At 42.2% G+C, this 26,743-nt stretch overlaps 1 protein-coding gene across 7 annotated transcripts in view; it reads left to right on the top strand.

The window, feature by feature from the left end:
- ITPR1 (inositol 1,4,5-trisphosphate receptor type 1) overlaps positions 1-26,743 on the top strand; it is a 319,227-nt gene that overhangs the window by 99,726 nt on the left and 192,758 nt on the right. For all 7 annotated transcript variants that reach the window (XM_082345342.1, XM_082345346.1, XM_082345344.1 and 4 more), the window contains exons 5-6: positions 16,855-16,970; positions 25,372-25,458. In XM_082345342.1, the coding sequence (XP_082201468.1) occupies positions 16,855-16,970; positions 25,372-25,458 (203 nt within the window). The remainder of the gene's footprint in view (positions 1-16,854; positions 16,971-25,371; positions 25,459-26,743) is intronic.

Below are 26,743 nucleotides of genomic sequence, written 5' to 3'. Positions count from 1 at the left end.
ACTTGTAGAATTCCACACACACACACACACACAAACTCTTAGAATTACGCAACAACAATTCCAGTTTGAAAATGAGTAAAGGATTTAAATAGACATTTCTCTAAAGGAAATATAAAAATGGCCAGTTGGCACATGAAAAGATGCTCATTATCATCAGTCGTTAGAGAAATGCAAATGGAAACCACAATGAGAAACCACTAGTATGACTAGAGTCAAAAAGGTGGACAGTAATAAGTGTTGGTGAGGATGTGGAGAAATTGGGACCCTCATACGTCTGAGATTGTAAAATCACGCAACCATTTTGTAAAATAGTTTGGTAATTCCTCAAAAGGTTGAATATAGTTACCATATCACCAGCAATTCCACTCCTAGGTACATGCCCAAGAGAAGTAAAAACAGATCTGCATAAAAACTTGTATGTGAATCTTTCTAGTAACATTATTCATAATAGCTAAAAAGTAGGAATAACTCAAATGTCCATCAACTGATTAATGGATAAACAAAATGTGGTATATCCACAAAATGGACTGTTATTCAACCATAAAAAGGAATGAAGTACTGATACCTGCCACAACATGGATCAACCTTCCAAACATGCTAAGTGAAAGAAGCCAGTCACAAAAGGCCATGTATTTTATGATTCCATTTATGTGAAATGTCCAGAATTCATAGAGACAGAAAGTAGATTAGAAGCCGCTAGGTCCTGAGGGGAGAGGAGAACAGGCAGTGACTGCTACTAGGTACAGGGTTTCTTTTGGGGAAGATGCAGGTGTTCTGGAATTAGATAGTGGTGATAGTTATACCAACTCTGAATTTCTTTTAAAAAACTGTTGAACTGTATCCTTTAAAAGTGTGAATTTTGTTGGATGTAAATGATAGATCAATTAAAAATGGGTACATATTAAAAATTTCAAGCTTACAGGTAACAAAACATATGAAAACAGAAATATTAAATAAAATAATAAAGCATCTACTTTTGACTAAACAAGTAAAAAAAGGAAGTAAAGGAGACGGAAATAAGGCAAGACCCATTTTTCAGATGACAGTTTTCGAATGTGTCTGAGGATGTGTTCTAGGTAGGAGGTACATTGTAGCTCAACAACAGTTAGGGAAGGCTTATGTGTTTGCTAGGCTGTTTGGAACACAGGGATGAATAAGACCGTAGACTTCTGTTTGCAGGCATTGGCAGAGTTGTGGAGGTGGAAGGTGGGAGGGAGGTCAGGTAGGATGAAGTCAGAAGTCTCTGCTGAGGCACCAGGACACAAAGGACGATGCATTCCTGTTGAGGGATCAGAGTCTTTATAAAAGCATTAACTGAAAAAAGTTACTGGATTACTTGGAGAGCTGGGTATGTATCTCCTCTGCTGGGGGAGGGATGAGGGTGTCTGATTCCAACCAGGGAATATATGGGGATGAAAGAGGTTGTCTAGCTCTGTTGACAGCAAAGTAAAAGAGCATTTCTGCTACACTGGCGTCCATTTCCTCAGGCAAAGAATGTGTGATTTTTCCACTGGGCTCATAAGGGCCATGTGTGTGGGTGAGCTGGTGTGGGGCTTTTCTTAGCCAGGAAGGGCGCCCCATGGAGAAGAACCTAGGGTTGATGGATCGGACCTTCATTGGCTGAGGAGGGGTTGTGACTGCCAGAACAGATGCTTTTCCCCCTGAAGAGGGAATGCAGAGGAGGGACATCTAGCAATGGCAGGCTTACCTCCAAGATGCCTATTGAAGTGCCAACCAGAGCAGATGGATGCCGTATACCTCCAGCTGTGACGCCCCGAGAAGCACACAGCATCCCTTACGTAGTATTCCAGCTGGAGTAAAACCTTGAGGAAACACAGACAAACCCCTAATGAGGAGTGTTCTGTTTTTTAAAAATGGACTGTGTTCTTAAAAAATGTCATGATCATAAAAGATGAGTAACAGCTGTAGTCATATCACAACTAAATGCAATCCCTGATCCTAAAGTGGATCCCGGACTGGATCAGCAAGTGCTAGACGGGACATTATTGGGTCAAATGACAAAATGAAAATCTGGACCATAAACGTTGAGATAAAGGTATAGGATCAATGTTAAATTTACTGAAGTTGATAACTGCACCATCGTCACGTTAGAGAATATCCTTGTTCTTAGGAAATGGGCACTGAAGTAAATATAAAGGGCAATAATGGATGCAACTTACTCCCAAGTGGTTCAGGAAATTATGTCATATGTATATATCATACATACGAAGTGTTATATATTATATGCGTACATACAGAGAGAGCATGAATGATAAAGCAAATGGGCAAAATGTTAACAATAGGTGACTTTGGGTAAAGAGTAGTCTTCGTATTATTACTCTTGTAACTTTTCTGTAAGTTTCCAATTATTTACAAATAAAAATCTAAGAAAAAGTGCTCGTGAATGAAGCAGCTCTAAGTATCTGTCATGCCAGGCTAGAGTGTGAAGCTAGCCAAGGAAGGACTCTGCTGTTCTCCTGTCCCTCATCTCTTCCCGTATCCCTGGATCTGAAAGTGAAGTAGGCAGGATGGGGGTACGGTGGGGAGGATGGAGGTGTAAGTCAGAAGGGAGTGGGGGAGTGGAAACCTGGCTTGAAATAATATTGGCAGCTTTGATCATTACAAGGGTTTAGATACTTTAAATTTCTGAATTGGCACTGTTTGCAACTTAGGGTAGTCAATGTCTTGCTGTTTTGTTGTTGTTGTTTTTTTTAAATCCGGGGCAGAGGAGGTAATTTTTCCCACTGAATAGATGAGTCCTTCATGGTCCACGTACCTGTTACATAGATCATAAGGGAGAAAGGCACTGTTTGGCATCCTGGAGGAGGGAGTGATGAGTCTGCATCGTAGCAGCGTCAGGTAGGATGGGGAACGGGGAGGTCTTCTCCAGGCGGCTGGCCTTTGAGGTGAGCTGAAAGCATGTGAGAGATGAAGAGTGGCCTAGCAGAAAATAGCCATGGTGCTGGTCAAGGTGGGGACCTGGGAGTACAATTTCAGGCGGAGAGAACAACTTGGTAAAAATACAGAAGAGTGACATATGGCACATGTTTGTGAGAACTGTTAAGTGTTTTGGAATGGTGGGAGCGGGGTGTCGGTGGAGGAGCATTTTAAAGAAGTGAAACTGGAGAGGTGGGTGGGAAGGTGGGAAGCCCACTCATCCCCAGCTGACGTTCTGTGCACCACGCTGTCATCTGAGGCATCTGAACGCTTTGCTTGCTAAGCTCTTTGAGGTATGTCCGACAGGACTGGGGAATCCAAGTGGCTGGCAGTGACTTCAGTTTCATAGAACGTTGCTACTCAGAGTGGTTCCCCAGGCCAGCAACTTCCAGATGACCTGAGAGTTTGTTAGAAATGCAGCTTCTCAGACCTGTCTCCAGACCTGCTGAATCAGTGCCTTCCTGTTAACAGGATCCTCAGATGATTGGTCTACATATTCAAGTTTGAGAAGTACCGTTCTTAGAATTCATTTATTCTGCAGGTTAGTGTTTCTCTGAGTGTGGTTGGGGACAATTCACATTAGAATCACCTGACTTGCTTCACTTACTATGATCATCTCTAGGTCCATCCATGTTGCTGCAAATGGCAGTATTTCATTCTTTTTTATGGAAGTAAGTCAGACAGAGAAAGACAAATATCATATGATATCACTTATATGTGGAGTCTAAAAAAATGATACAAATGAACTTATTTACAAAACAGAAACAGACTCACAAACATAGAAAACAAACTTATGGTTACCAAAGGGGAAGGGAGGGGGAGGGGTAAATTAAGAGTTTGGGATTAGCAGATGCACACTACTATATATAAAATAGGTAAACAGCAAGGACCTACTGTAGAGCACAGGGAACGTCTTGTAATAACCTATGAAGGAAAAGACTCTGGAAAAGAATATGTATATATGTATAAGTGAACCACTACGCTGTGCACTTGAAACTAACACACATTGTAAATTAACAATACTGCAATTAAAAAAAAAGAAAAAGAAACGTCCCCTGGAGAACTTGTTAAAAATGGCAACTCTGGACTTCCCTGGTGGCACAGTGGTTAAGAATCCGCCTGCCAATGCAGGGGACATGGGTTTGAGCCCTGGTCTGGGAAGATCCCACATACCGTGGAGCAACTAAGCCCGTGCGCCACAACTACCTAGCCCGAGCTCTAGAGCCTGTGAGTCACAACTACTGAAGCCCATGCACCTAGAGCCTGTGCTCCGCAACAAAAGAAGCTACCGCAACGAGAAGCCTGTGCACCGCAACGAAGGGTAGCCCCCGCTCGCCGCAACTAGAGAAAGCCTGTGCACAGCAACGAAGACCCAATGCAGCCAAAAATAAACAAACAAACAAATAAATTTATTTATTTAAAAAAAAATGGCAATTCCTGGGCCCTGACCCTCCACTCAGGCATTTGTATTAATTTGTATTGATAAAATCCCCTGGCAACTAGGAAATTTGTACTTCTGAATTTGAGCTCAACTGCTGTGGTGTGAACTCCTGAAGGAGTGGTTCTCAGTTGAAATCTCACACCCCACCTCCAATGAGTTAGAATCTCCTGGGGAGGGGCCAGAGCATAGTCGTATTTTAAACACTCCCTGTGTGACTATGAGGAGTAGCCAGGGCTGAGACTCTCAACCCTAAAGGGTTTTAGGCAGGGGAGTCAGTTTCAGAACGAGAGCTGTAGCCATAAAGTAGAGCTGCAAATACAGCAAACAAAGAATGTGGTTTTGAGACGTAGTACAGAAGGGTCTGGACTGCTTCCCTCTTCACCCCCCACCATTGTCTTTATCAGTCCATTTTGTCAATTTCGGTAACTTTAGGACATTGATTCTTGAGAAGAATGGGAAGGAAGGCTTAATCCTGAGGTTCTCAGTGGGGGGCATTTTTGATGGTAGTACCTGGGTGCTAGTGACCCCTGAGATGTAGAGGCCACGGATGCCGCCAGACTTCCTACAATGCACAGGACAGCACCCACCCCCCCAACAAAGAATTATAGATGGTGCCCACAGTGTCGGGCCTGTGCTGAGAAACCCTGGTATAATAATTTTGAATCAAGGGGTCATTCTTGAGGTGCCTTCCTGGAAAGTTGCTACTCTAATGAGCCACTGTTTTGGGTGGGAATGTATCGTGTCTTTCAGATAGGTGTTCTGGAGGAGAGAAAAATCTTGACAGTGATTTTTCTTGAGAAATATTTTGACTTGTAAAGGCTGTTTGATGGTAGACTGTGTTTGCTAGGATTAAAAATCAAATGTAAGTAAAGGAAACCTAAGTCATGAAATAAATTAAGAAAATGACATTTCTTTTTATTTAGGATAAATATATGACATCTTTGAGTGACTCCTATTTGTTTACTTAGTGCCTTTTCGCTGAGTTAGGGTTGGTGAAAGGGTCCCTTTGGAAATAATCTGTTCATTGTGGGTATGCTTAGTATGCAAAAAAAAAATCAAAAATATGTATAGGGAGTGGCCCACATCACGTATGAAAGGGGCTGGTTGGGGAATCCTGGGTTGGAAGCACTGAAGGACCCAGAGCTGGGTCACTAGGTCTTCAGTGGAGACCAGGAAACAAACGAACAGAGCAAGACAGATGGGGCTGCATCTTCCTTTGGTCGTTGTTGTTCACTTGCCTTCTTGCCTCTCCGTGGAGATGTGAATACAAACCAGCAATGACAGCTTAGCTCACTTGGCCAAGGTTGCCTTGAATACCACGTGGAGAACGTGGGAGGGAAGGGCACTCATGGGGTCAAAGGGTGATGCCCTCCTCCCTGCCCCTGCCCCCACCCTGCCTAGGTAGTAGGGGTGAGAGGAGGGCCAGCAGGCTGGCAGTATTAGCCTTTCTCTTCTAGACCATGGGCCGTATCAGGAGGTCTGGTCCACTTCACAGAAAAGCAGGATGTGCAACATATCATGCAACAGGTTTCTCCGGCTTCTCATTCTTTCCATATCGTCCATCCCTCTTCCTGCCCCGCCCACTGGCTTGAGCAGTAGATGCTGTTAAGCTCAGCTGAGAAGACCTCTGACACTGTGTCTCCCATGTCTCCCTGGGCTGGGTTAGATGTTCTGCTCCAAACACCTTGGAGCTACCTGTTGGCTCCTCTGTCTCCCCAAGGACTCTCAGGGACCAGGTTCTACTGACATTGTGTCTCCAGCACACATGTGCTTAAGAAATGTTTGTTGAATGAAGGAGAAATCAAATTCAGGAGAAACTGTGTACGTTTCCTTCGTGTAATGGGCGTTTCTGATGGCAAAAGTATTTTTCCAGGAGGATCTTGGGATAACCAACCCAATAGCTCATGTAAGTCTTTTCAGACCACACGTTCCAGACCTTCTGAATGCCCTTTTGTAGAAGATGTGACATATCCTCAGAGGTTCACATGAGCTGTAGTGTTTGAAATAGCCAGGGCTACTATGCACTGTGAGATTTGATTTGCCTTGAGAGATACTGAGCATGTAGAGTTCTACACAGCAAGATTTTTAACCTGAAGTCCACGATTTTGTTTACTCTTCGTATATCTAACACAGAGCTGGGCATCCTATCTCAATTTTTTGTGACTGTTGTATTTATTTGACAAGTCCATCCAGCTATTTACTTCTTTCTAGAATATATTGGTTTTCAGGTAGATTGGCAAATTGGACCAGATGATATAAATAACATGCTTTTCTCCCTCCCTTTCTTCCTCTTCTTTCCTTCCTCCCCTCCCTCTGTCCCTCCCTCCCTTCCTTCCTTCTTCCTTCCTTTCTTCCTTTTTCCCCCTCCTTCCCTCCCTCCCTTTCTTCCTTTTTTCCTTTCTTCCTCTTTTAAAAATAGTATTTTTTTGAACTTGGTGAACATTTGATTGATTTTTATAAAAATTTCGCATTTGAAAATAAATTCATAGATGATTTCAAAGATATTGAAATACCTTTTATTATACAAAAATTTAAGCACATATACAAATTGAGAGAATAATAGTATAATAAACCTCCATGTACCCAATATGCACCTTGACTGTTAGCAACTCATGGCCAATCTCAAGTCATCTATATCCTCCCATCTCTCTCTCCCCAGTTATTTTGAAGCAAATGTCAGACAACATGGCATTTCATTACAGATTTAAAACCACTGCCTGTTAATGGTTTAAAACTGTTTGGATAGAACAGGGAATCAGTGGGGAAAAGGGACTCGGTCAGAATCCCTCCGGGCATCGGGCTCATTGCCCAGAGTGTCCTGCGGTGAACAAATAACGGCTGCCCTTTGGGGAGACAGTGATGTCATCTTTCTTCCGCCCCTCCTCCTCTCCATTATGAACCAGCAAGCGCCCAACCCAAACCCTGACAAAACAAGGTGTGTTTTCGCAGCCACAGAAGTCAGACACTATTGTTAACCTTTTACATGAAGGGGAAATTTGTTTTTCTGTTATCAGCAAGATCATCCTCCTTTTTGTGAGAACAAGTACTATTTCAGTTTTTTCTTTCCTTAAGTTATTACACACACACACACACACGCACGCACGCACGCACACAAAGATGCACAAACCTTAAATTTGAGCACTGCTTGATGATGTTTTAAATACACTTATACCCACATGACTCCCACCCAGATTGAGCTATGAGAACATTTCCAGCACCCCAGAAAGTGCCCCTTCTCAGGAAATACCGCCCCCAAAGGTAACTGCTATTCTGACTGTGGCTCTAGCAAAGTTTTGCCTGTTCTTGAATGTCACGTGAATGGATTCGTTCAGTATAAATGGACTCTTTTTGCCTTGGTTTCTTTCACTCAAAATAGTGTTTGTGGGAACTTCCCTGGTGGTGCAGTGGTTAAGAATCCGCCTGCCAATGCAGGGGACACGGGTTTGAGCCCTGGTCCGGGAGGATCCCACATGCCGCGGAGCAACTAAGCCCGTGCGCCACAACTACTGAGCCTGCGCTCTAGAGCCCGTGAGCCACAACTACTGAGCTTGCGTGCCACAACTACTGAGCCCGCGAGCCACAACTACTGAAGCCCACGCACCTAGAGCCCATGCTCCACAAGAGAAACCACCGCAATGAGAAGCCCGTGCACCACAACGAAGAGTAGCCCCCGCTTGCCGCAACTAGAGAAAGCCCGCACGCAGCAATGAAGACCCAATGCAGCCAAAAATAAATAAATAAAATAAATTAAAAAAAAAAAAGTTTGTGGAATGCATCCATGTTGTTATGTGTAACAATAGTCTGTAGGCGTCCGGCATCACAGTGGAGCATGAAGATGCAATTCGTTTATCCATTCTGTCTTAGCAGCTAATATTTGTTTACTCTGTGCCAGAATCTGTACTAAGTGCTTCAAGTGAAGTAGTTAATCTTTTAGGTTAGTTTGTGAGTTACCCATTGTGGTTATTGCCCTTTTATAGGCAAGAAATGAAAACCTACAGAGATGAGATAATTTTCCCCAAGATCATACAACATAGAATAGAGCTGAGGTTTAAACCAATTCGTCCAGATGGCAGATCAGTGTACACCTCAGCGCTTCCACATTTGGGTTTTCTGTGACTTCTCTGATGTGGTCTATAAGCTTCCACAAACATCATCAGGTCTTAGGGCTCTGGGGTGCCTTGGGGATCATCTGTTTTCCAGGCAAGATGTGTGAACACAGAGAGCTTTAGTAACCTGGCTGTGGCTTCTTGGCTATTGCGTGGTGGAGCCAGGGCTGGAACCCGGGTTTCCAGATTCCTTGTCTCTTATTGTTTTTGGCATTTTTATTACTGTACGGGTCAGCTCAGACTTTTGGTTGCAAACGGCAGAAACTGACTGACCTAAGCCAAGAGGAGACTGTTGAAAGACTATCAGTCACTCGCAGAGTCAGCAGGGAACCAGACTCAGGTGCTGGGGGAGGCAGGTTCTGGACATTTCCCGTGGACACATCCGGCCTCGCTCCCACGAACAGTCTTGAACTGGCCCTGGGACTTTGTATCCATCTGTCCGGGTGCAGAGTCCAGGGCAGAGGCTCCAACTGTCCAAGCGAAGGCAGAGACCTGTGTTGGGGCTGCCTCTAGAAGGAACTCCTGGTCCCTTTTGTCTTTCACAATGGGAAGAGTCCTTGCCTTCCCAACTAAGTTTTTACTTCTCTGATCTATATCCAAAAAGGTAAATAAAAATTTAATTGGCCAAGCTAAAGTAGGTCAAAAAGGGAAGTTTCTCCCTACATTTCTAGTTTTTAATGTGTTTGTGAATGATGGTCCTGCAACCAGGTAAGATGATAAATGGTACAGGAGAGCAACCTTGGGAGTCCTCAGTCTGAGTTTTCTACTCAGAAAAAGCATCTGGTCACCTTAATGGGAAAAAAATTACCTTGTTGTCCTTTGTCTCTCAGGAAGAATGTCTGTGTTTTCTGTAGACGGGTAATGGAAGGTTGATTTGGCAGTCCCTGTTGGAAAGTGTCACAGGACTTCAAAGGGCTTCTTCTGTCCTGGCTTGGGAAATGTGATTCGCATGCAACAGACACAACAGTGTGATGTACTGGTTTCCTCTTACTGAACTGGACTTAATTACTTGTTTGTGGAAGGCTTTTGTTGGAAATAGGAGTAGGTTTTCCTTTTGTGAACTGCCGTTGAAGAGCATGCTTCCACCTTGAGTACCCAATCATTGATTGAGTACTCATTCATTGATCCCATATTTACTGAAAGCACCAGGGACAGGATGATACACAAGGCAGATAAGCTCTACCCTCGTGCAATTGTTTGTCTAGTAAGTTTGAGCCGGGAAAGTCCTTAAAATCCAACAATTTCGTTTTCCCCTTTCATTGCTTCTTTGAAATCTTAACTCCCTTGATGGGGAATTAACATTCACCTTTCTCTTTGTTAATCATATTGTCTGCTCCTTCTGAAATTTGTATTCTGTTGCCTCTTACCTTTTTCAAAAAGAAGCCAAGATATGTACGATCAACACTTAAATTTTTCATATTTGAGCTCATGTAAATCTACCCTTGATTTCTCCCTATATAAAATTGCATTTATATATACTCACTGAATGAGGAATTAAAAAAAAAAATGATAGCTTGTTGGCTGTTCGTCTCTTTGGGCAGTGAGGTGGGTTAGAAGAGCTCAAATCCTGTGCGATGAGGGACTGTGTTTGCCTAGTTAACTGCCACTGCATCAGCCAGTGGATGGGGTAAGAGACAGTGAAATGGGTGCTTGGCAACCTGGAGGACAGACTGCAGCAGGGGTTGCTTAGGTCCACAGCAAACTCATTTCTTCTTCCTGGGCACTCGACTGAAGGGCATTTCTTAGCTCCTGGCATCGTGGGGGTGGGGGGATCATGTGAGTGGTTATCACTGATGGTCTGTGAGCTCAAGTTTAATGTTGCTTCCAGGCCAGTGTGCTCAAGAGCAGATGTGCCTTCTCATCGCCCTTTTTCCTAGAGCATCCTTCTACATGTGGAAGTGCGAGATCTGGCGACCTGGGAGAGATTTCTTTGGAATGTTTGCCCAGCAGAGAATTGCTGAATTATGTGTTAGAGGTTATGTGTGCATTCCTTTGTAGCCACACTGAACAATAGTGCAGAAAGGTTTCTGCACCCCCTCTGATCCTTGTTATTATGCAGCTTGTTGCCTTTTGTCACCCTGTAGTGTAAAGTGATATCTCACTATGATATTGAACAGTGATTTAGTATAAAAAGGTCATTTTTAAAAGTTAAAGATTTTCATTGATACATGGGTTGGAGGGGGAACTGCTTCATAGATACAGGGTTTACTCTTGGGAGTGAAGAAGATGTTTTGGAACTAGATAGAGGTGGTGGTTGTACAATGTTGGGAATGTACTAAATGCCACAGAATTGTTCATTTGAAAATGGTTACTTTTATGTGCATTGAACTTAAAACAGTCAAATACTGATAAAATGCAGAATAAAAATTACGGTCTTATGTCCGACACCTCACGCTTTCCCACTTTTTTGAGGCAACAATTGAAAACATTTTAACATTTAATTCTGGTATTTCCCACTGTATTTCTAGATGATGTGTGTCTCTTCATATCTGTAGATGAATTTATCTTAAATATCACCTGTTCACTTCCTGTTATTATACATGACGGTGGCTTCTGACACTTTCCTGCTCCCCCTCCATCCTCCCATTAAAGTTGTATTACTTTTTTTGGCTAAATTAATAGTTAGTCTTAGATTTTTATGACTGTGTAAATATTGTTCACCATTGAGCTAAACACATACTACATTTTATCAATAGTACACAGCTTTTCCCTGGAGTTCTTAATAATCTCATTTGTCCTTATTTGCCTAGCTCTTTTGCAGCATTTACTAGTGTTCTCTCCCTCTGCAAGCCTCATCACGCTTCCATGTGGCAGGCGGAGGGGATGACCCATCACTCCTGGGCCTCCGCCCGTGGGCCCTTTGTCCCTGCTCCAGGTTGGGCAGTGATGCCCTGCACAGTGTCATCATGGGGTCCTGAGCCTTTCCAGGGTTCCGCAGGGCAAATAAGCTTGCTTCTCACTGGTACCCTCACTGTAGATACCTCCCTCCACCTCTCAAGTTCCACCTCTCCATCCTCTTTCCATCTTCATTTATTCCAAAAGAAGGATTTGAGTTTCTCAGAAGGTGAAGTTACATTTTTTTGTTTTTAATTTTCATTGTGTTGGAGTTTTTTGTTGGGGGAGGGGGAAAGGAGAGGAAAGGTCTTTATTCTGCCCTCTGAAAACTGTGAATCAAGTTCAAGCTTTTGTAAGTCTCAATTAACATATTCTCTAGGTTTGGTTAGATCTCTCTAGCCAAGATGAGTCGCTACATTGCATTTGTCGTACTGATTTCCTCAACCCTCTTCTCCAGTACCCCCATCCTTCCTCTTCTTCTGCCTCTAACCCCTTAAATTACTGACTGTCCTGTATTTTCAACCTGCTAGTTGACCAATGGCCCACTGAACATTTCAGCTTGGTTGTTTCATAGGCATCTCAAACCAAGCAAAGCCAAAATAAGATTCTTGATTTCTCCTCTCCTCCTCTAAATCCACCCCCTCCCAGCCTTCCCTTTCCTAGGAGGTACCATCACCAAGAAGAAAGCTCCTGTAGAAACAAAAACCAGGTTCTTCTTTGTTTAAAGCCCTTTGGTAGCTTCCCACAAGGACAAGCAATGCCTCCCCGTGACCCACACACCCCTGCGCCACGTGGCCCCTGCTTGCTTCTCCAGACACGTCTCCCGCCACTCTCCCTTCTTCCGCTACCCTCCAGCCCTTCTTTGCTGATTTTTAACCTCCTGAAGATTTCCTTCCAACTCGAAGCCTTCGCACTTGCTGTTCCCTCTGCCTGGAAGGCGTTGGCTCTACATTGTTATCAAAGCCAGGCTCCTTCTCACCCTGCAGCTCTCCGCTCAGAAGCCGTGGACATGCCTTTCGCTGATGACCCCGTATAAAGTGCTGCTCCTCCACACCAGCCGTATTGGGCTGATAGATGATTCTCGTCTCCATAGTCCTTTAACTTGCTGTATACTTCAACTTGTGTATTTGACTAGTTTTTCGCTGTCACTAGGGTTATACTAAGAAACGTGTGCATTGGGTTCACTGTTACAGTGTCAGCCCCCTGTACTGTGCCCAGCACATAGTAGGCACTTTAATAAGTAGTCATTGGATTCATGAATAGACTGCTGGGGGCTCAAAGCTGGAAGTGACTTAGGAGGACAAACCTGATGTCGCTTCTGGAGACCTGGGGATTTCAGCACGTTTAAACCCTTAATACAACCACCATCTTTGTGCCGCTCCACTACTCCCAGCCCCTGGGTTACCAGAGTGTACAGAACAGACGCAAGTCCCTGCCGTCAGGCACTTCACATTCTAGAGTTCAAAGTTCTAAGGGTGTGGAAGACAGAAAGGAGATGGGGGGTTTCGGCCATTCTTCTGGCAGACTTTATTCTCTCACTGAGTCCCTGAGGTGTGGCTCCCTCTGAGGTCGGCTTCTTTGCTTTCTCACCCCGCTGGGGTCCCCATTAAGGTGGGCTCCAAGCACACCTGTGGCTCCTCTTGCTCCTGTCTTTTCTTTTTTTTAAAAGATTAATTAATTAAGTTTTGGCTGTGTTGGTTCTTCGTTGCTGTGCATCGGCTTTCTCTAGTTGTGGCGAGCGGGGGCTACTCTTTGTTGCGGTGCGCCGGCTTTTCACTGCAGTGGCTTCTCTTGTTGAAGGACAGGGCTCTAGGTACACAGGCCTTTAGTAGTTGTGGCACGTGGGCTCAGTAGTTGTATTTCGCGGGCTCTAGAGCACAGGCTCAGTAGTTGTGGCTCACGGGCTTAGTTGCTCTGTGGCATGTGGGATCTTCCCGGACCAGGGCACGAACCTGTGTCCCCTGCATTGGCAGGCGGATTCTTAACCACTGCACCACCAGGGAAGTCCCCACCTGTCTTTTCTTAACCAAGCACAAGTCCTAAGGTCATGGTTAACGCAGCTGCTAAGCAGTTGAGTGTTCTCCCTTCAACCAAGTTCTGGAATGCTCTTTATTTATTTACTTTTTATAAATTTATTTATTTATTTATTTTATTTTCGGCTGCATTGGGTCTTCGTTGCTGCGCACGGGCTTTCTCTGGTGGCAGCGAGCGGGGGCTACTCTTTGTTGCGGTATGCGGGCTTCTCCCTGCGGTGGCTTCTCTTGTTGCGGAGCACGGGCTCTAGGCTCGCGGGCTTCAGTAGTTGCAGCACGCAGGCTCAGTAGTTGTGGTGCACGGGCTTAGTTGCTCCGTGGCATGTGGGATCTTCCCGGACCAGGACTCGAACCCGTGTCCCCTGCATTGGCAGGAGGATTCTTAACACTGCACCACCAGGGAAGTCCCTGGAATGTTCTTTAAACCATGGAAGATCAGCTATGGCCTGTTTCCAGCCCACGTGCCCTTTAACACTTAACCCAGCCCCTCCATTCCGCTCACTTCTCCTTTGCTAGCCCAGTGTGGCATCTGCTAAAGCTTAGGAATATTCCAAAGTAATTTTTTGAAAGCTTAATTTAGTTTATTTTTTAAAAGCCTTGAAAAATCACTTGTCACATAAGAGATCTTTGTGGCATTTCTTTGGGGCAAAATCAAAGCACAGTGTGTGTGTGTACATGCACATATATATACACACATACATACTTCCCCCAAATAGGTACAATTCTTCCACCAGATTCCCTGTATTTGTGCATCTCTATACTTAGCACAGTATTGGGATCCAGCAGAACTTTAACTTTGTCCTGCTGTGCCATCCAAATAGCAAAGGGCAATATAGAGCCGCTGAAGTGCAAAATTTCAGAAGGTTACTTTAACATCATATTTGAATTGCTTAATCTAATTTTCACTTTGAATCAGTTGCTAAGCAACTGGGAAGACAGGACAAAATCAGCAAGGCTAATTTGGTTCTGTTACTAGTATGTTAACATCTCATATTTACATAGACAGTTGGTTGTAAAAATGCTTAATCCAGTACAATGCTCTGTGTTGCCCAAGAAAAATAGTTGGTGTGGAAGTTACAGCAAGGCTTTGGTTGGATTGACAGTGCTTCAGTTCACGGTCTCATCTTAGGTGAATGGAAAGCTATCTGAAATTCGAGCCTGTCTGTAGTCCATTGGTTTGTTAAGTGGGTTATATACCCACTGACAGTACCATCAACAGTTGTAAAATGGTACTTTCCAGTGCATGTTAATCCCTTGGTGTTATAGATCCAGCCGGATCCTCAAATCAACTTAAGTCAAATTATGGCTGGGGTGGGGTGGTAATGCATACCAGTTAGCCATCATCATATGAATTGTGTGGGAGGGAAAAATAATAGTTTTTCTCAGTGTCTTCTTATTGATGAAAATTGAAATTATTAACCTCACTTAATCCATAAAAAGTTGTGTATCAGATATTAATGCCAGTGACTTAAGTGTTTTTGAATGGTTTCTTGGTATTAAGTCTTGTGATTATCAAGGAAGTCACCCTGGTCCTGCGCAAATGCCACCTTCTGTCTTGTGTCAAAGATAGGACATTTAACACTGGCTGGTAGTCTCATGGTTGTGTGTGATTGTTCTCAGGGTGAATGGAGGGTTCACGTATATCAAAGTGGTAGAAAAACTTTGTCTTTCAGTGATGTCATGAAGTTGCCACTGATACAGTAAATAACAATGACCTGTTAGTTTCATTAGAGATGGAGAGAGCAGCCCTATCATTTAAACCAGTTTCCTGCCATGTCCTTTGTTCTCTAAAGACCTGGATAGCGTGTTTCATGTGCACTAACAATTACTTTCAGCAGATGGATTATATTCTTGATAAAGATGGATATCAGTGATCTTATATTTGTCTGGTAGCTGATTGTGACTAGGTAGAAATATTTAGTGAAGAAGGAGGTTATAGAAATGGGAAAGTACCTTTTATTTCTACAGTTAATTGATTAAAAATTATTTTCTGAACAATGTCAAGTATTTGTGTGCACTGTACTTAGTAAAATTCCATTGATTCCAACTAGAAGAAAGGGAGATCTGAATTAGAGGAAAGACTTAGTATCTGCGTCCTTGACAGTAAATGAATATTTTTTACTTTGAGGTAGTTATTTGGCTAAGACAAAAACAGTATTTACCTGTTCAGTGTCCTTTCAGGGAATGTCTCAGTGAACAGATAAGAATAAGTGTACAGTTAGTAGATTAAGTTTTTTAAAAAAGCTTGCTCTGATCTACTTTCAGGGTGCAGTTTTTCTAAATCTGGGTGTTCATTCCAAATTTATTAATTTTACTCTACAAATACCATTTGAAAATCCTGTATGTCAAAAGGTAAAATTTTCAGAGAGTGAGTATCAATTATAGTGTTAGTTTTTTAGAACGGTTATTTGTAAACTTTTTCCATGGCATATCCTTATCAAAAAATTTTGACAAAAATACCCCTAAACTGTGTGTGTGTGTGTGTGTGTGTGTGTGTTTAAAAGTTATATACATGTGTCACTGTACTAATAGATTGTATACATTATAAAAGCAAGCAGGAAAATATATGTTGATGAAAAAGGTTAAGATTAAACAATAATGTGGTGTCCTCTCAATCATGATTAGCATATTATCATGTGAATATCTTAAGGCACATGGGTGCTTTAAGGGCAACGTTCATCATTAGAGACAACATTTTAAGTGTTTTTTAAAACAGTTTCTAATATCTGGGTGACTTTTTTTCACATCTGGTTAGATCATCATTATTTTTCCTTTTTCTTGTTTGTGGGGTTTGCATTACTCCCCTCTTCGGTGTTTTGATTTCATTGCAGACATCTTTTGAAGCCACTAGTCCATTTTGTGAGTTAGTTCTACTACATAAAACAATGTAAAAAGTCATGACCCCAGGCATTCCTAAACAGAAGCACATCACCATGCACTGAGAGAGAGGGAGAAGACACAGAGTGTCTCTGCAAGTTCATTTATTTTCTTCCTGCTCCCCAGAGAATCATCTGGTAAACAACACTCAAGATACCATTGCCCAAGGAGGTGCCTCCAAATAAGCTTCTGTTTTTGTTTTTTTTTAAAAATGTAGTCGAATTGAAGTGAGTTGGATTTATATCCAGAAATGTTTGTATGTACTATTGCATACAGTGAGACTACTGCCCTTAAATTTGTCCATCATAAAGGAAAGGAGGTAACTCTGGGGCAGCATTGAGAGCTCTGGATTTGGACTCTGAGTCCCAGCTCTGCCCCTAACTGGCTGTGTGACAATGGACATTTGACTTACTTTCTAGAGGTTTCATTTTCCTCATTTCTAACCTCACATAATGGTGGTGAGAATTAAAGTTCAAAGGAGAGATTTGTAAAAGGGCCTTGTAACTTACCATTTACACTTTCATGTAATTTATAATGCCTAGAAATAAAAGGGGAAAGTTTTTTTCATTGGTTGAGTGTATATACTTCCTCAGTAACAGTTTTTACTTGTTTGTTTCACTTCTAGATTGCCTCTTTAAACTATGTCCCATGAATCGCTACTCTGCCCAGAAGCAGTTCTGGAAAGCTGCTAAGCCAGGAGCCAACAGCACGACAGACGCAGTACTGCTTAACAAACTACACGTACGTATTGGGATGGAGCTCCATGACGAGGTCTCATGAGCGGCCACGTGGGTTGTGTCTGAGTGGAATGGGTCGGGAAGATGAGTTTTGCAGTCCTCTAGCTCTGGACACCAGCTTTCATATAGTCTTTGGTAAAGGGCTAAAAGGGGGCTGACCCTAAGGAAAGGTGGGTCGTAGTCATCCTGAGATGTCTTGAGAGTTACTTTTTTCTCAGCCATTCCCTTTCTGGGATGGCTTTAGGTACAGTACTGGTTATGAGCACAAGCTCAGGAAGCGAACTGCCTAGCTTAGAATGCTAGCTTCACCCTCACTAACTGGACATCTTGGGTGAGTTACTTAGCTATTTTGTGCCTCTGTTACCTCATTTGTAAAATGAGAATGATAATAATATCCACATCAAGAGGTTGTTGTGAGGATTACATGAAATGAAACATAAAAAGCACGTGAACAATGCCTGGCACGTGATAAGTACTCAGAAAATTTTAGCTTTTATCATTGTATTTATCTTGTCTATTAGTTGGCATATAAGAGAGATGCTCATTCTACTGCTGATGTGCTTTGTGACCGTAAGCAAATTTTTGAGCCTCTCTGAGCCTGTTTTTCCATCTGTCAAATGATGATATAATTCTTCTAGTGTCGAGATGATCTAATTCTTCTGTGAGGCTAATCTGTGTGGAACTTCTTTGAGATGTGGGGAAGAAAGACATGACATATATCCAGTGTGGTATTGAAATTGCAGTCCATTCCCCATCCCCCTGTTCTGCTTTATTTTTCTCCACATCACTTATCATGATCTTTGTAATTTATTTATCAGCTCTCTACCCCCACTAGAATGTAAACTACTCACAGGCAGAAATTTGTGTCAGGTTTGCTCGTTGCTGTATCCCTCTTGCCTACAACATATGGTAGGCACTCAAATATTTACTAACTTAATTTAAAAAAAGCTCTTTCTTGAGACTTAGTGATGATAGCCGAGGATATAGGGTATCTGTGAGCACGTGGGGCTCACGCTTGCTCTCTTTGTGACTAATAAATGGCAAAGTCACAGCCAGCTGCACTGGGTAAGGTAGGGCCCATGGAAGGGACGCCTTTATTCAGCACATACTGTATTAGACAGGGGTGAGGGGTCCAGGCATGATGAGAAGACCAGGTTCCTAACCTCCATGAGCTGATCCTCCAGCGTGAAGACACACAAGCACACATGGCCCTTAAAAGGAAATGCAGACTTTGTGCCTGCTGGACCCTGCTTTCCCTCTGAGGCTTCTGAACCAGCTAGACTTGCTCTGTGTCCTTTCGTTTTATTTTTTTGAGCACCACAGACTCCTAACAGTCTCACGACCTTAGCGCTTGCAGTTTGTCCTGTTGAAAACAGTCTTCTCCTGACTTTGCCTAAGCTAAGACCTCTGCCTCCTTCATCTCTCAGTGTAAGTCATCTCAGTGAGGTCTCGCCCCATCTCCTTATCTAAGCCATGTCTTGCTTGCTTTCCTCCGTCATAGCACCCTGTTTATATCTTTCTCTGCACTGATCAGAGTCTGCAGTTATATTTAAAAGTTCCCTTAATTATCATCTGTCACTCAGTAGAATGACGACACCACAAGATGAGGAGCAGCGCCTGTCTTGTTCACCACTGTATCCCCAGTGCATTGTAATAGTGTCTGGCACATAGTAGGTGCTCAAGAAATAGTTCTTGAATGAATGAGTGAGCACTGTGCTAGGTGATGGTGATAAAACTGTGACAGCATCGTAACCCTCTGGGAGCTTAATAGCTAATTAAGAATAAAGAGGTAGTGACACGACTATAGCAAGTTCTATTATAGGGCAAACCACCGAGGCTGTGGGAGCACCTAGAAGGGGCAGTCAAATCCGCTTTTGAGTATAAGGATGGGTGATATGGTAGTCAGGGAGGGCTTTCTGGAGGAAGAGGGGGTGACAGGTAAGCCTCAGAGTGAGGCATCTGTGGGAGTAAGAGGGTAGGAGAGAAAAAGAAAACAACAGAAGCCAAGAGATTGCTTTGAAGGCTTCTGGGATTGCATCATTATTTTAATGGTTTTAGGGCAGATATTCTCAACCTCAGCAGACCCATTGCTCCCTCTGAATAGCAAATATGTAACTGTATAAACAGGAAATAAAATCTGTAAATAATATAATCTCCCAAGATACCAAAGTTTTGAAACTGAATTATAAAGGCAAAATAAAGGGAAAGTAATAAATTTTATAATTGTATACTTTATTAAGTTAATGCTCAGGCACAGTCACTATAGAGGACATAAGGAAATAAATGCTTTTGCCTATTTGTATAGACCCCGTGAATGAGGCAGCTGAAGGCTGTGGCCGATGTAGGTCTATAGTACTGGTGACCCAAAAAGCATGTTTTCCATAATGTGGTGTTCCAAAATGGTCAGCTGCTCTTGGTAATGTTACTAAGAATGCAAGGTACACTCCTCTCTTTATTAAATGACACTCCCATTTTTGGAAAAGGTGTTCATAATATTATTAATTGAACCATGCAGGTCCATGCTTTGTGTTCATGTGTAAAGTGGAGTTAGGGGTTTGGCTCAGAAATTGCAGCTTTTTAAGCCACGTGACTGTCCACTGGAATACCAAATTCTGTGGGTGGAACGATGCTTCTTCCTTGCACAGGACCGTGCTATACATTTCAGGGCATGCAGCATCCCTGGCTCTTGTCCATGGCGTATGAGTAGCGATCCCCTCCTTCCCCAATCATTGTGAGGATCCAGGACGCCCCCGAAGTCTGTACTGGGAGCATGGGAATCGAGTTGAATGGATAGGAAAGGTTGCTCAATTCTGCACGTCTCCTGGGAGAGCCATTTAGCACGTACGCCTGTGCGGTTATCTTGGTGGAAGGAGTGCGGCCTTAGCAGTCCTGCGGCCCCTTTTCTCGGATGAAATTGATTCTGTCCATTGAGGTATTCTTAGTCCATCTCAAACCCTTTCTTCTCCTACACTTTTTACAGCTGGAGTTGTAAATTCAGATTCCTCGTGGCCAAGCAGGAAGCCAGTTGGAACCAAGGGGCCTTGGTGGGCTGGGTTGCTAAGGGGCGTGTGCCTGTGTGCGGGTCTGGGGGGCAGCTCCGCTCCCCTGCCATTGCTGCCTGGGAAGGTGGGCCAGGAACTGCCGCCACATCTTCTGCTTCTTCAAGAGAAGCTAAAAATCCATGCTTTGATGTGTCATCTCTCAATTTTTAAAAAATGTTGGCAGCTACTTCCCTTAAAGTTTAAAACATAACACTCAGCACCAACACAGGAATGGCTCAACAGGATGGCGTTCTCTGGCCAACTATTCGCAGCCTGTGATACATGTGTTGTTTCATCAGCAGTTCCTTTTCCCCCCACTTCCCACAAATGAACCGTGAAAAAAACCACAGAGTTGAAAAAGGCGATCCTAAAGGTGACCAAGAACTTTGAACTCCTTACTAAAATAAACAATAAATTCTCTCTTTCATGCTGTTTTTGTTTTAAATAAATTTTAAAAGGAAACCAGCACAGTCTCCTGATTCAGGATCACTGACATGACTTGCAGGTCTTGGCTGTTAACTTTGTGCAGTTCCTGCTTTCCTGCTTGGCTGGACCTTTTTTTCCCCCCTCTTGTGTCTGAAAGTCATCCACATGTTCTAGTGCCGTCATTAAAATGTTGTATTTTGGGCAGCCACTTGCCTTTGGGGGCGGACGGCCAGTCTCCAGTGGGTTTTCATTTTTATTTTTGTCAGCTACTGTGGAGCACCCCAGTCAAAGGTCAGATTATTTTAAATTAATGCCATTTAAGGAATTAGTCGTCTAGACCACTTGACTTCCTTTTGACTAGGATAAGCAACATGCCACCAACTCCCTGAAGGACAATGACATCTAGTGGCTGGTTGCTATGTGTGTCTGTTCGTTCTGAGAGAATAACTGGATTCTAACTCGCCTGGTCGTGATTTCCCAAGACTCTTGGCAGAATGAGGTTCCCCCATCTGCAAATCACATAATTTGTTCTACAGCCCTCGACTGCTGTTTCCTGACAGCATTTTTACCTGTTACCTTGAAACAGCACCTACATTGTTTTGGTTCTGAGAAATGGTACATTACCTTAAGCCGTAGCTTCGACAAGCTAGGAGGAACCAGAGGAGTCAGGAGTCTTTGTTGTCATCTGAAGCCTGGGTCCTGCCTGTTTTCAGAAGCCTTAATATTTATGTTAGATACTTCAGAGCTTGTTGACCTTAAATAAAGAAGGTTCCCCACTGTTCCAGTGACGTCTCTGTAGTAATTTAATAATGGTTTCTCCATTTCTGAAATAAAATAACAGGTGACTGTGATGGGTTGACCTTGATGTTGCTTAGGGAGCATCGTAATGTCTGTGGTGATTCATGGTGGTAGAGACCATAGCATAGAGCGTGATTTCTCCCTTAGAAATTCAGAACTGTCCGCAACCCATTGTGTAAGGGAAAAGAGCAACAGGTACTTAAATTATTGGGATTTTTAAATATTGACGAGATAACACGTTTAAGATGGCTTTTTAAAAATCTAGGCTTCTTGCTACAGAGGTACGATGAAGGTGTTTCTGAAGTGAGTATTGTAGGAAGTGAGCTCCAAAGTATACATGAGTAAGAAAAGGAAAAAAAAAAAAAGATCTCTAAACCTTAATTCTCAAAGATAATCTTGGTGTGTGCCCCAGTCTCCCATCCCCTATTTTATTCCTTTATCTCTATATTTTAAAGTATTAATGGGGGTATGCCATCTCACTTTCTTCCTTTTTTTTTTTTTTTTTTTTGGTGGTGCTGCACAGCATGTGAGATCTTAGTTCTCTGGCCAGGGACTGAACCCATGCCCCTTGCATTGGAAGCATGGAGTCTTAACCACTGGGCCGCCAGGGAAGTCCCTCACTTCTCTTTCGTTCACCTGCTTTTTTCCCCACTTAATATGTCATGAATAAATAGGTAGCTCTGTATTTTTAATGGCTACTTGATTACTCCATGGTACAGCAGTATTGTAATTTTAGACAGCCAATCCCTATGGGGGGGAGGAGGTATTCAGGATTCTGACAGTTTCCCCCAAAGAATAAATGATGGTTATGGCCTTGTGCACATGCCAGATTATCTTCTTAGAGAAACTCCTAGAAATGGGATTGCTAAATCAAAGTTATGCCCGTTGAAAAACTTTTTGGTAGATATTGCTGGATTATTCTTCAGAAAGGTTATACAAATTCACTGTCTTACAGTGTGGGCTCCTCTTTAGAATATACTTGAGGGATTTAATAGACAAGATCTCATTTTTTCAAGGGTGAAAGCAGCCTTGATCAGTGGGCCCAGGTATTGTCTGTACTGTACTTCCTTTTTTAAAATTTTATTTTTTTAAATTAATTTTTATTGGAGTATAGTTGATTTTAAATGTTGTGTTAGTTTTACTTCCTTTTTTATCAACCTTTTGAACTAAAAATCATGATGGATTTTTTTTTCTGAAAGCCAAATTATATGTCAGTTATATCAGTAAAACTGGGGGAAGGGAACAAATTTGGTTTTGTGGAGGAGTTATCTAAAGACTGATTTGTGAACTCAGATGAACACATATATAGTATTTGTACACTTAGTAAAAGGTGAAGTGAATGGGAGAGTTTTCTCCTTAGACAAAGAGTGCTTATAGGAAAAGTGAATTCTTAGAATGGTCCATAAGCTTAATGCATGGAATGTTTGTTTAGTAGTTATATGTAGGCTTGGTCATCATTAAACCTTTTAATGGAGTTTTCAGATGTGATATTTGATATTCTTAGATATTTATTCTCCAGTTGTGTGTTTTCTGTCCTAATTTTATCTTTTGTATGTTTGTAGACAAATGCCCTTTAATCATTAGAGCTGCTGGTGTTTAATTAGTCTTAAATATGAAATATGTGCCTTCTTGGTGACTAATTTGACATTTCCTCTTAGATATGCCAGTGACCAGTGGATTACCACTTGTGTACTTAGTCTGAGCGTAGGTAGGAACTTAATATTTTAGATTAATATTTCTTAGATTGAAGCCACTGGAAATTCTTGAGAGTAGGAGGATTAGCCATGAGAATTTTCCCTCTTAAACAGGAGCCCTTATATCATTTAAGTTCAAGAAACACTACTTTATAATTTTCTCAAGGTGAATCCTTTTAGTGTGGTGTTTCGAGCAGAGAAAATTTGTATTTGTTGGAAAATGTTGTTTTATTTTACTGAATTCCTTGATTTTTCCCCCCCTTTGACATTTTTTTGCTTTCTCAACTTTGCTGTCCTTATTAGCTGAGAACTGCTTAGCAGAAATAATAAATGGCTCTCTGCAAAGTATAAACCTGCCTTCCAAGTGGATTCAGTCCAGTGTATTTTTTTTTTTTTTTTTTTTTTTGAAAACTACCTGCAGAACATGTGGGTACTGTAGAGCTCTCTGGATAGGGTACAGCTCAGGCATGAAAATAGGGAGAACGGAGGTGGGAGAAAGGGATGGGAAGGTGTTTATGGAGGGGAAGAGAGTGGGGGAGAGCCGTGCCTAGGGCGGTTTGGATGCCAAGGATTGCCATGGTGTCTACGCTGGTATTATTTCTGGATGTGTCTTGAACCCAGCGGATATTACCTTTTTGTAACTGAGAACAGCAGACTGGCGACTAATTCCGAAAGAGAAAGAGGGAAGCCTCTGAATAGACCATTGTTTTAAAGGGTTGAGACACAGGCTGCAAACTTGCAGTCATCCACACAAACGTAGGCAAATCCTTACCCTCCTATAAATGTGGTTTCTTTTTGGTTTAGGATTGCTTCCTGCAGCTTATTTTTCTCAAAAGATGTTCCTTCCTAAAAATACCTATACTCCAGGTAGAGGTGGAGCGAATGCTGAATTTGAAGGAAACTGAAAGATTCTTCACCCACCCACCTTAGTTCACCTTTTGAAATTCTCATTAGAGCATTTCATAGTTACAGAAACTTGGGTATCACAATGGTTAAAATTTATTGAATGCCTATTTTGTGTCTGGTATGCATTTTCTGTAATCTCTGTGATTAGGGAGAAAAAAGGCTTGTGTTGTCCTCATTTTGTGGGTGAGAATGCTGAGTGATGCTTGGTGAGATTAAACGACCTGGCCAATACGATAAAGCTGGTCTGTGGTGGAACCAAGACGAAGTCCAGAAGGGTCGTGTGGAAATGCGGACGTGTTCCCTGGGAAAGAAGCCCATTAACCCACTGGCATCTGGTAGCATCTTGCCTCAAGGCAAGGGGAGACTCTACAAAGAGAACATTGGAAACGATTCTGAAGTACATCATTGGTCACCATCATGCTTCTATCACCCATCAGATTAGCTACCGTATTTCTTCCATTATTTTTCTTTTGTTTTACTTAGTCTGGGTTTGGAAATCAGAGATTGGAACGTCAGTTTAATTGCCTAGGATGAAACTAGTTCCCCTTGAGTGTGGTTATAATATGCTAAGAGACTTGCAGAGTTACACAGGTGAACGAAGGAAAAATGACTGTGTGGGTTGGTGGCCTTGGCAAACTGTTATGGGAACCCTCTATTTGGTTTTACCATGTTCCCTGGCCTGCCAGAGCTGCACTAGTAATATCTCCAGCCTCATTTGTGAATGTGTAAATCTGGAGTTAACCCAAATGTGGGTTTGAGGATTATCTCTAACTTACTTAATAGATGTGTAATTTAAAAAAAAATGACATTATTAAGCAAAATTTCAAATATACACTGTAGTAGAGAAAATAGTACTCCTTTTGTACCTATTCAACTAGCTATGCAGTGTCGACCAAACTTTTTCATCTCTCTGAGTCTGTTTCTTCTTTATTACATTGGGATAATGATCTTCTCCTCAGGGAACTACCGTGAAAATTAAATAAATTATAATTGGTATGTAACAATAATAACTAACACTCCATGAATGCCGCAATGATGAGATACTATACTGTGTGATTCCTGTGAGGTGAAGGTACTATTTTTATTTTCATTTTACAAAAGAGGAAACTGAGGCTTGCAAAGATGTTAAATAACACATTCCAGGTCACAAAACCAGTATTTAAATCCTGTTTTATTTTACTCCAAAGCTATAAAGAAGACCTTTACAAATTATAAAGGGGCTATGCAAATTCCCTTCCAACCCTACCCTATTTTCTTTAAAAATACATAAGCTTGTGACTTAGTCTTACCCTAACCAGATGTCCATGAATTCCTTAAAAAATGAATACATTTTTGAAAAGCCAAGAAGGCCAACAAACAAGGCCTAGTGGGTTGGATTCTTGAACCCCTTGCGCATTGCACTTCGCCTCAGGGTGTACTTAGGTATTTGCTTATTTCTGTGGTTCTTGTATGAACTGGCTATATTGCTTTTGCCTTGCGGCAGAGAAATACATAACCCATTGTTTCCTCTTTGTGACCAATCTTCCTCCTCTATGTACAGCATGCTGCAGACTTGGAAAAGAAGCAGAATGAGACAGAAAACAGGAAATTGTTGGGGACCGTGATCCAGTATGGCAATGTGATCCAGGTGGGTCAAAGCCGCTGTTCTGTCGTGGAGCTGAAGCTTTACAAAGAGTGAAATGAAAAACAAGCACACGAAACCTGGCTTGAACAGATAGGACTCCATGGAAACAGCCAGTTTATTGCAAAGGTCTAGCATTTCTTGTGATGTGGGCTGGACTCTTGGGCTTTTAGTTGGTTCTTTCTCAGTGCAAGAGTCCACTTCTCTCCTCTGTACTGATAATTTAAAATCCACATTTTTTAGATGGGAGGCTCCCTATCTGAAGAGGAGCCTGGCTGTGGCACTTTTGCCTAACTTGCATTGCTTGAAAGTTCTTCATATTTGGTAAAAATTGGTTCACGAGCTGGTCGCCAGAAGTAATAAGAGCAAGTCTGTACCTTCAGGTAGAATATTTGATGATAGGTCTCATGTCTTAGCTCACGGGTTGTGAGCTTTACTTGTTTATATCTGGTACCTTCAAATTTGACAGGATAAAAGACAATTTAAGAAACAGCTACAACAGGTTTTGCTAAAAAAAAAAAAAAAATCCACCTAGGTCTATCCTTGCAGAAAACTGTGAAGAAGTCCAGTGCCAAATGTGGCTTTTTTTTTTTTTTTAACCATTTTTAAAAATTGAAGTATAGTTAACTTACAATGTTGTGTTATTTTCAGGTATATAGCAAAGTAGTTCAGTTATACATATGTGCATATATCTATTCTTTTCCAGATTTTTTGCATTATAGGTTATTACAAGATATTGAATATAGTTCCCTGTGCTATACCGTAGGTCCTTGTTGTTTATTTTATATATAGAATAGTGTGTATATGTTAATCCCAAACTCCTAATTTATCTCTCTTTACTAATACTAATATTAACTTTACAAATGACAGAGGAGTTCCTTCCCACTTTTTTTCCTTTTAGGTATTGGGCAAGAATTCTTGCCATGCCTCAGCTGGCTCACTAGCAGAATGGGAATAATAATGGTATCTGTTGCCTAGGATGATTGAGAGGTACCTGTCACAGGGTATGCTGTGAATACTTACTACCTAATATTTCTTATTTTCCCAGCCTAGAGGACCACCTGTAGGTAATGCCAGGTTAGAAACCAGCTAAATCCAGCACTTGGAGAGGTGCATGGAGAATCAGGGGCTACTCATCAGCGTACCACGGAAGCTTGGGAAGGCATTGCCTTATGTATCATGGCCAGGGGATGTCAGGGGCTCACGGATCAGACAAGAAGATTTGTGGGCCTCCTAGGAGTGTTCTAGAAACTGTACCTGTTAACCTGAAAAGGGAGATACTGGCAGTTGG

Source organism: Balaenoptera borealis, assembly GCF_965194805.1.
Source record: "Balaenoptera borealis genome assembly, chromosome: 12".
NCBI lineage: Eukaryota > Metazoa > Chordata > Mammalia > Artiodactyla > Balaenopteridae > Balaenoptera > Balaenoptera borealis.
Note: the sequence above shows the minus strand (reverse complement) of the source record. Positions and strands in the feature narration are given on the sequence as shown.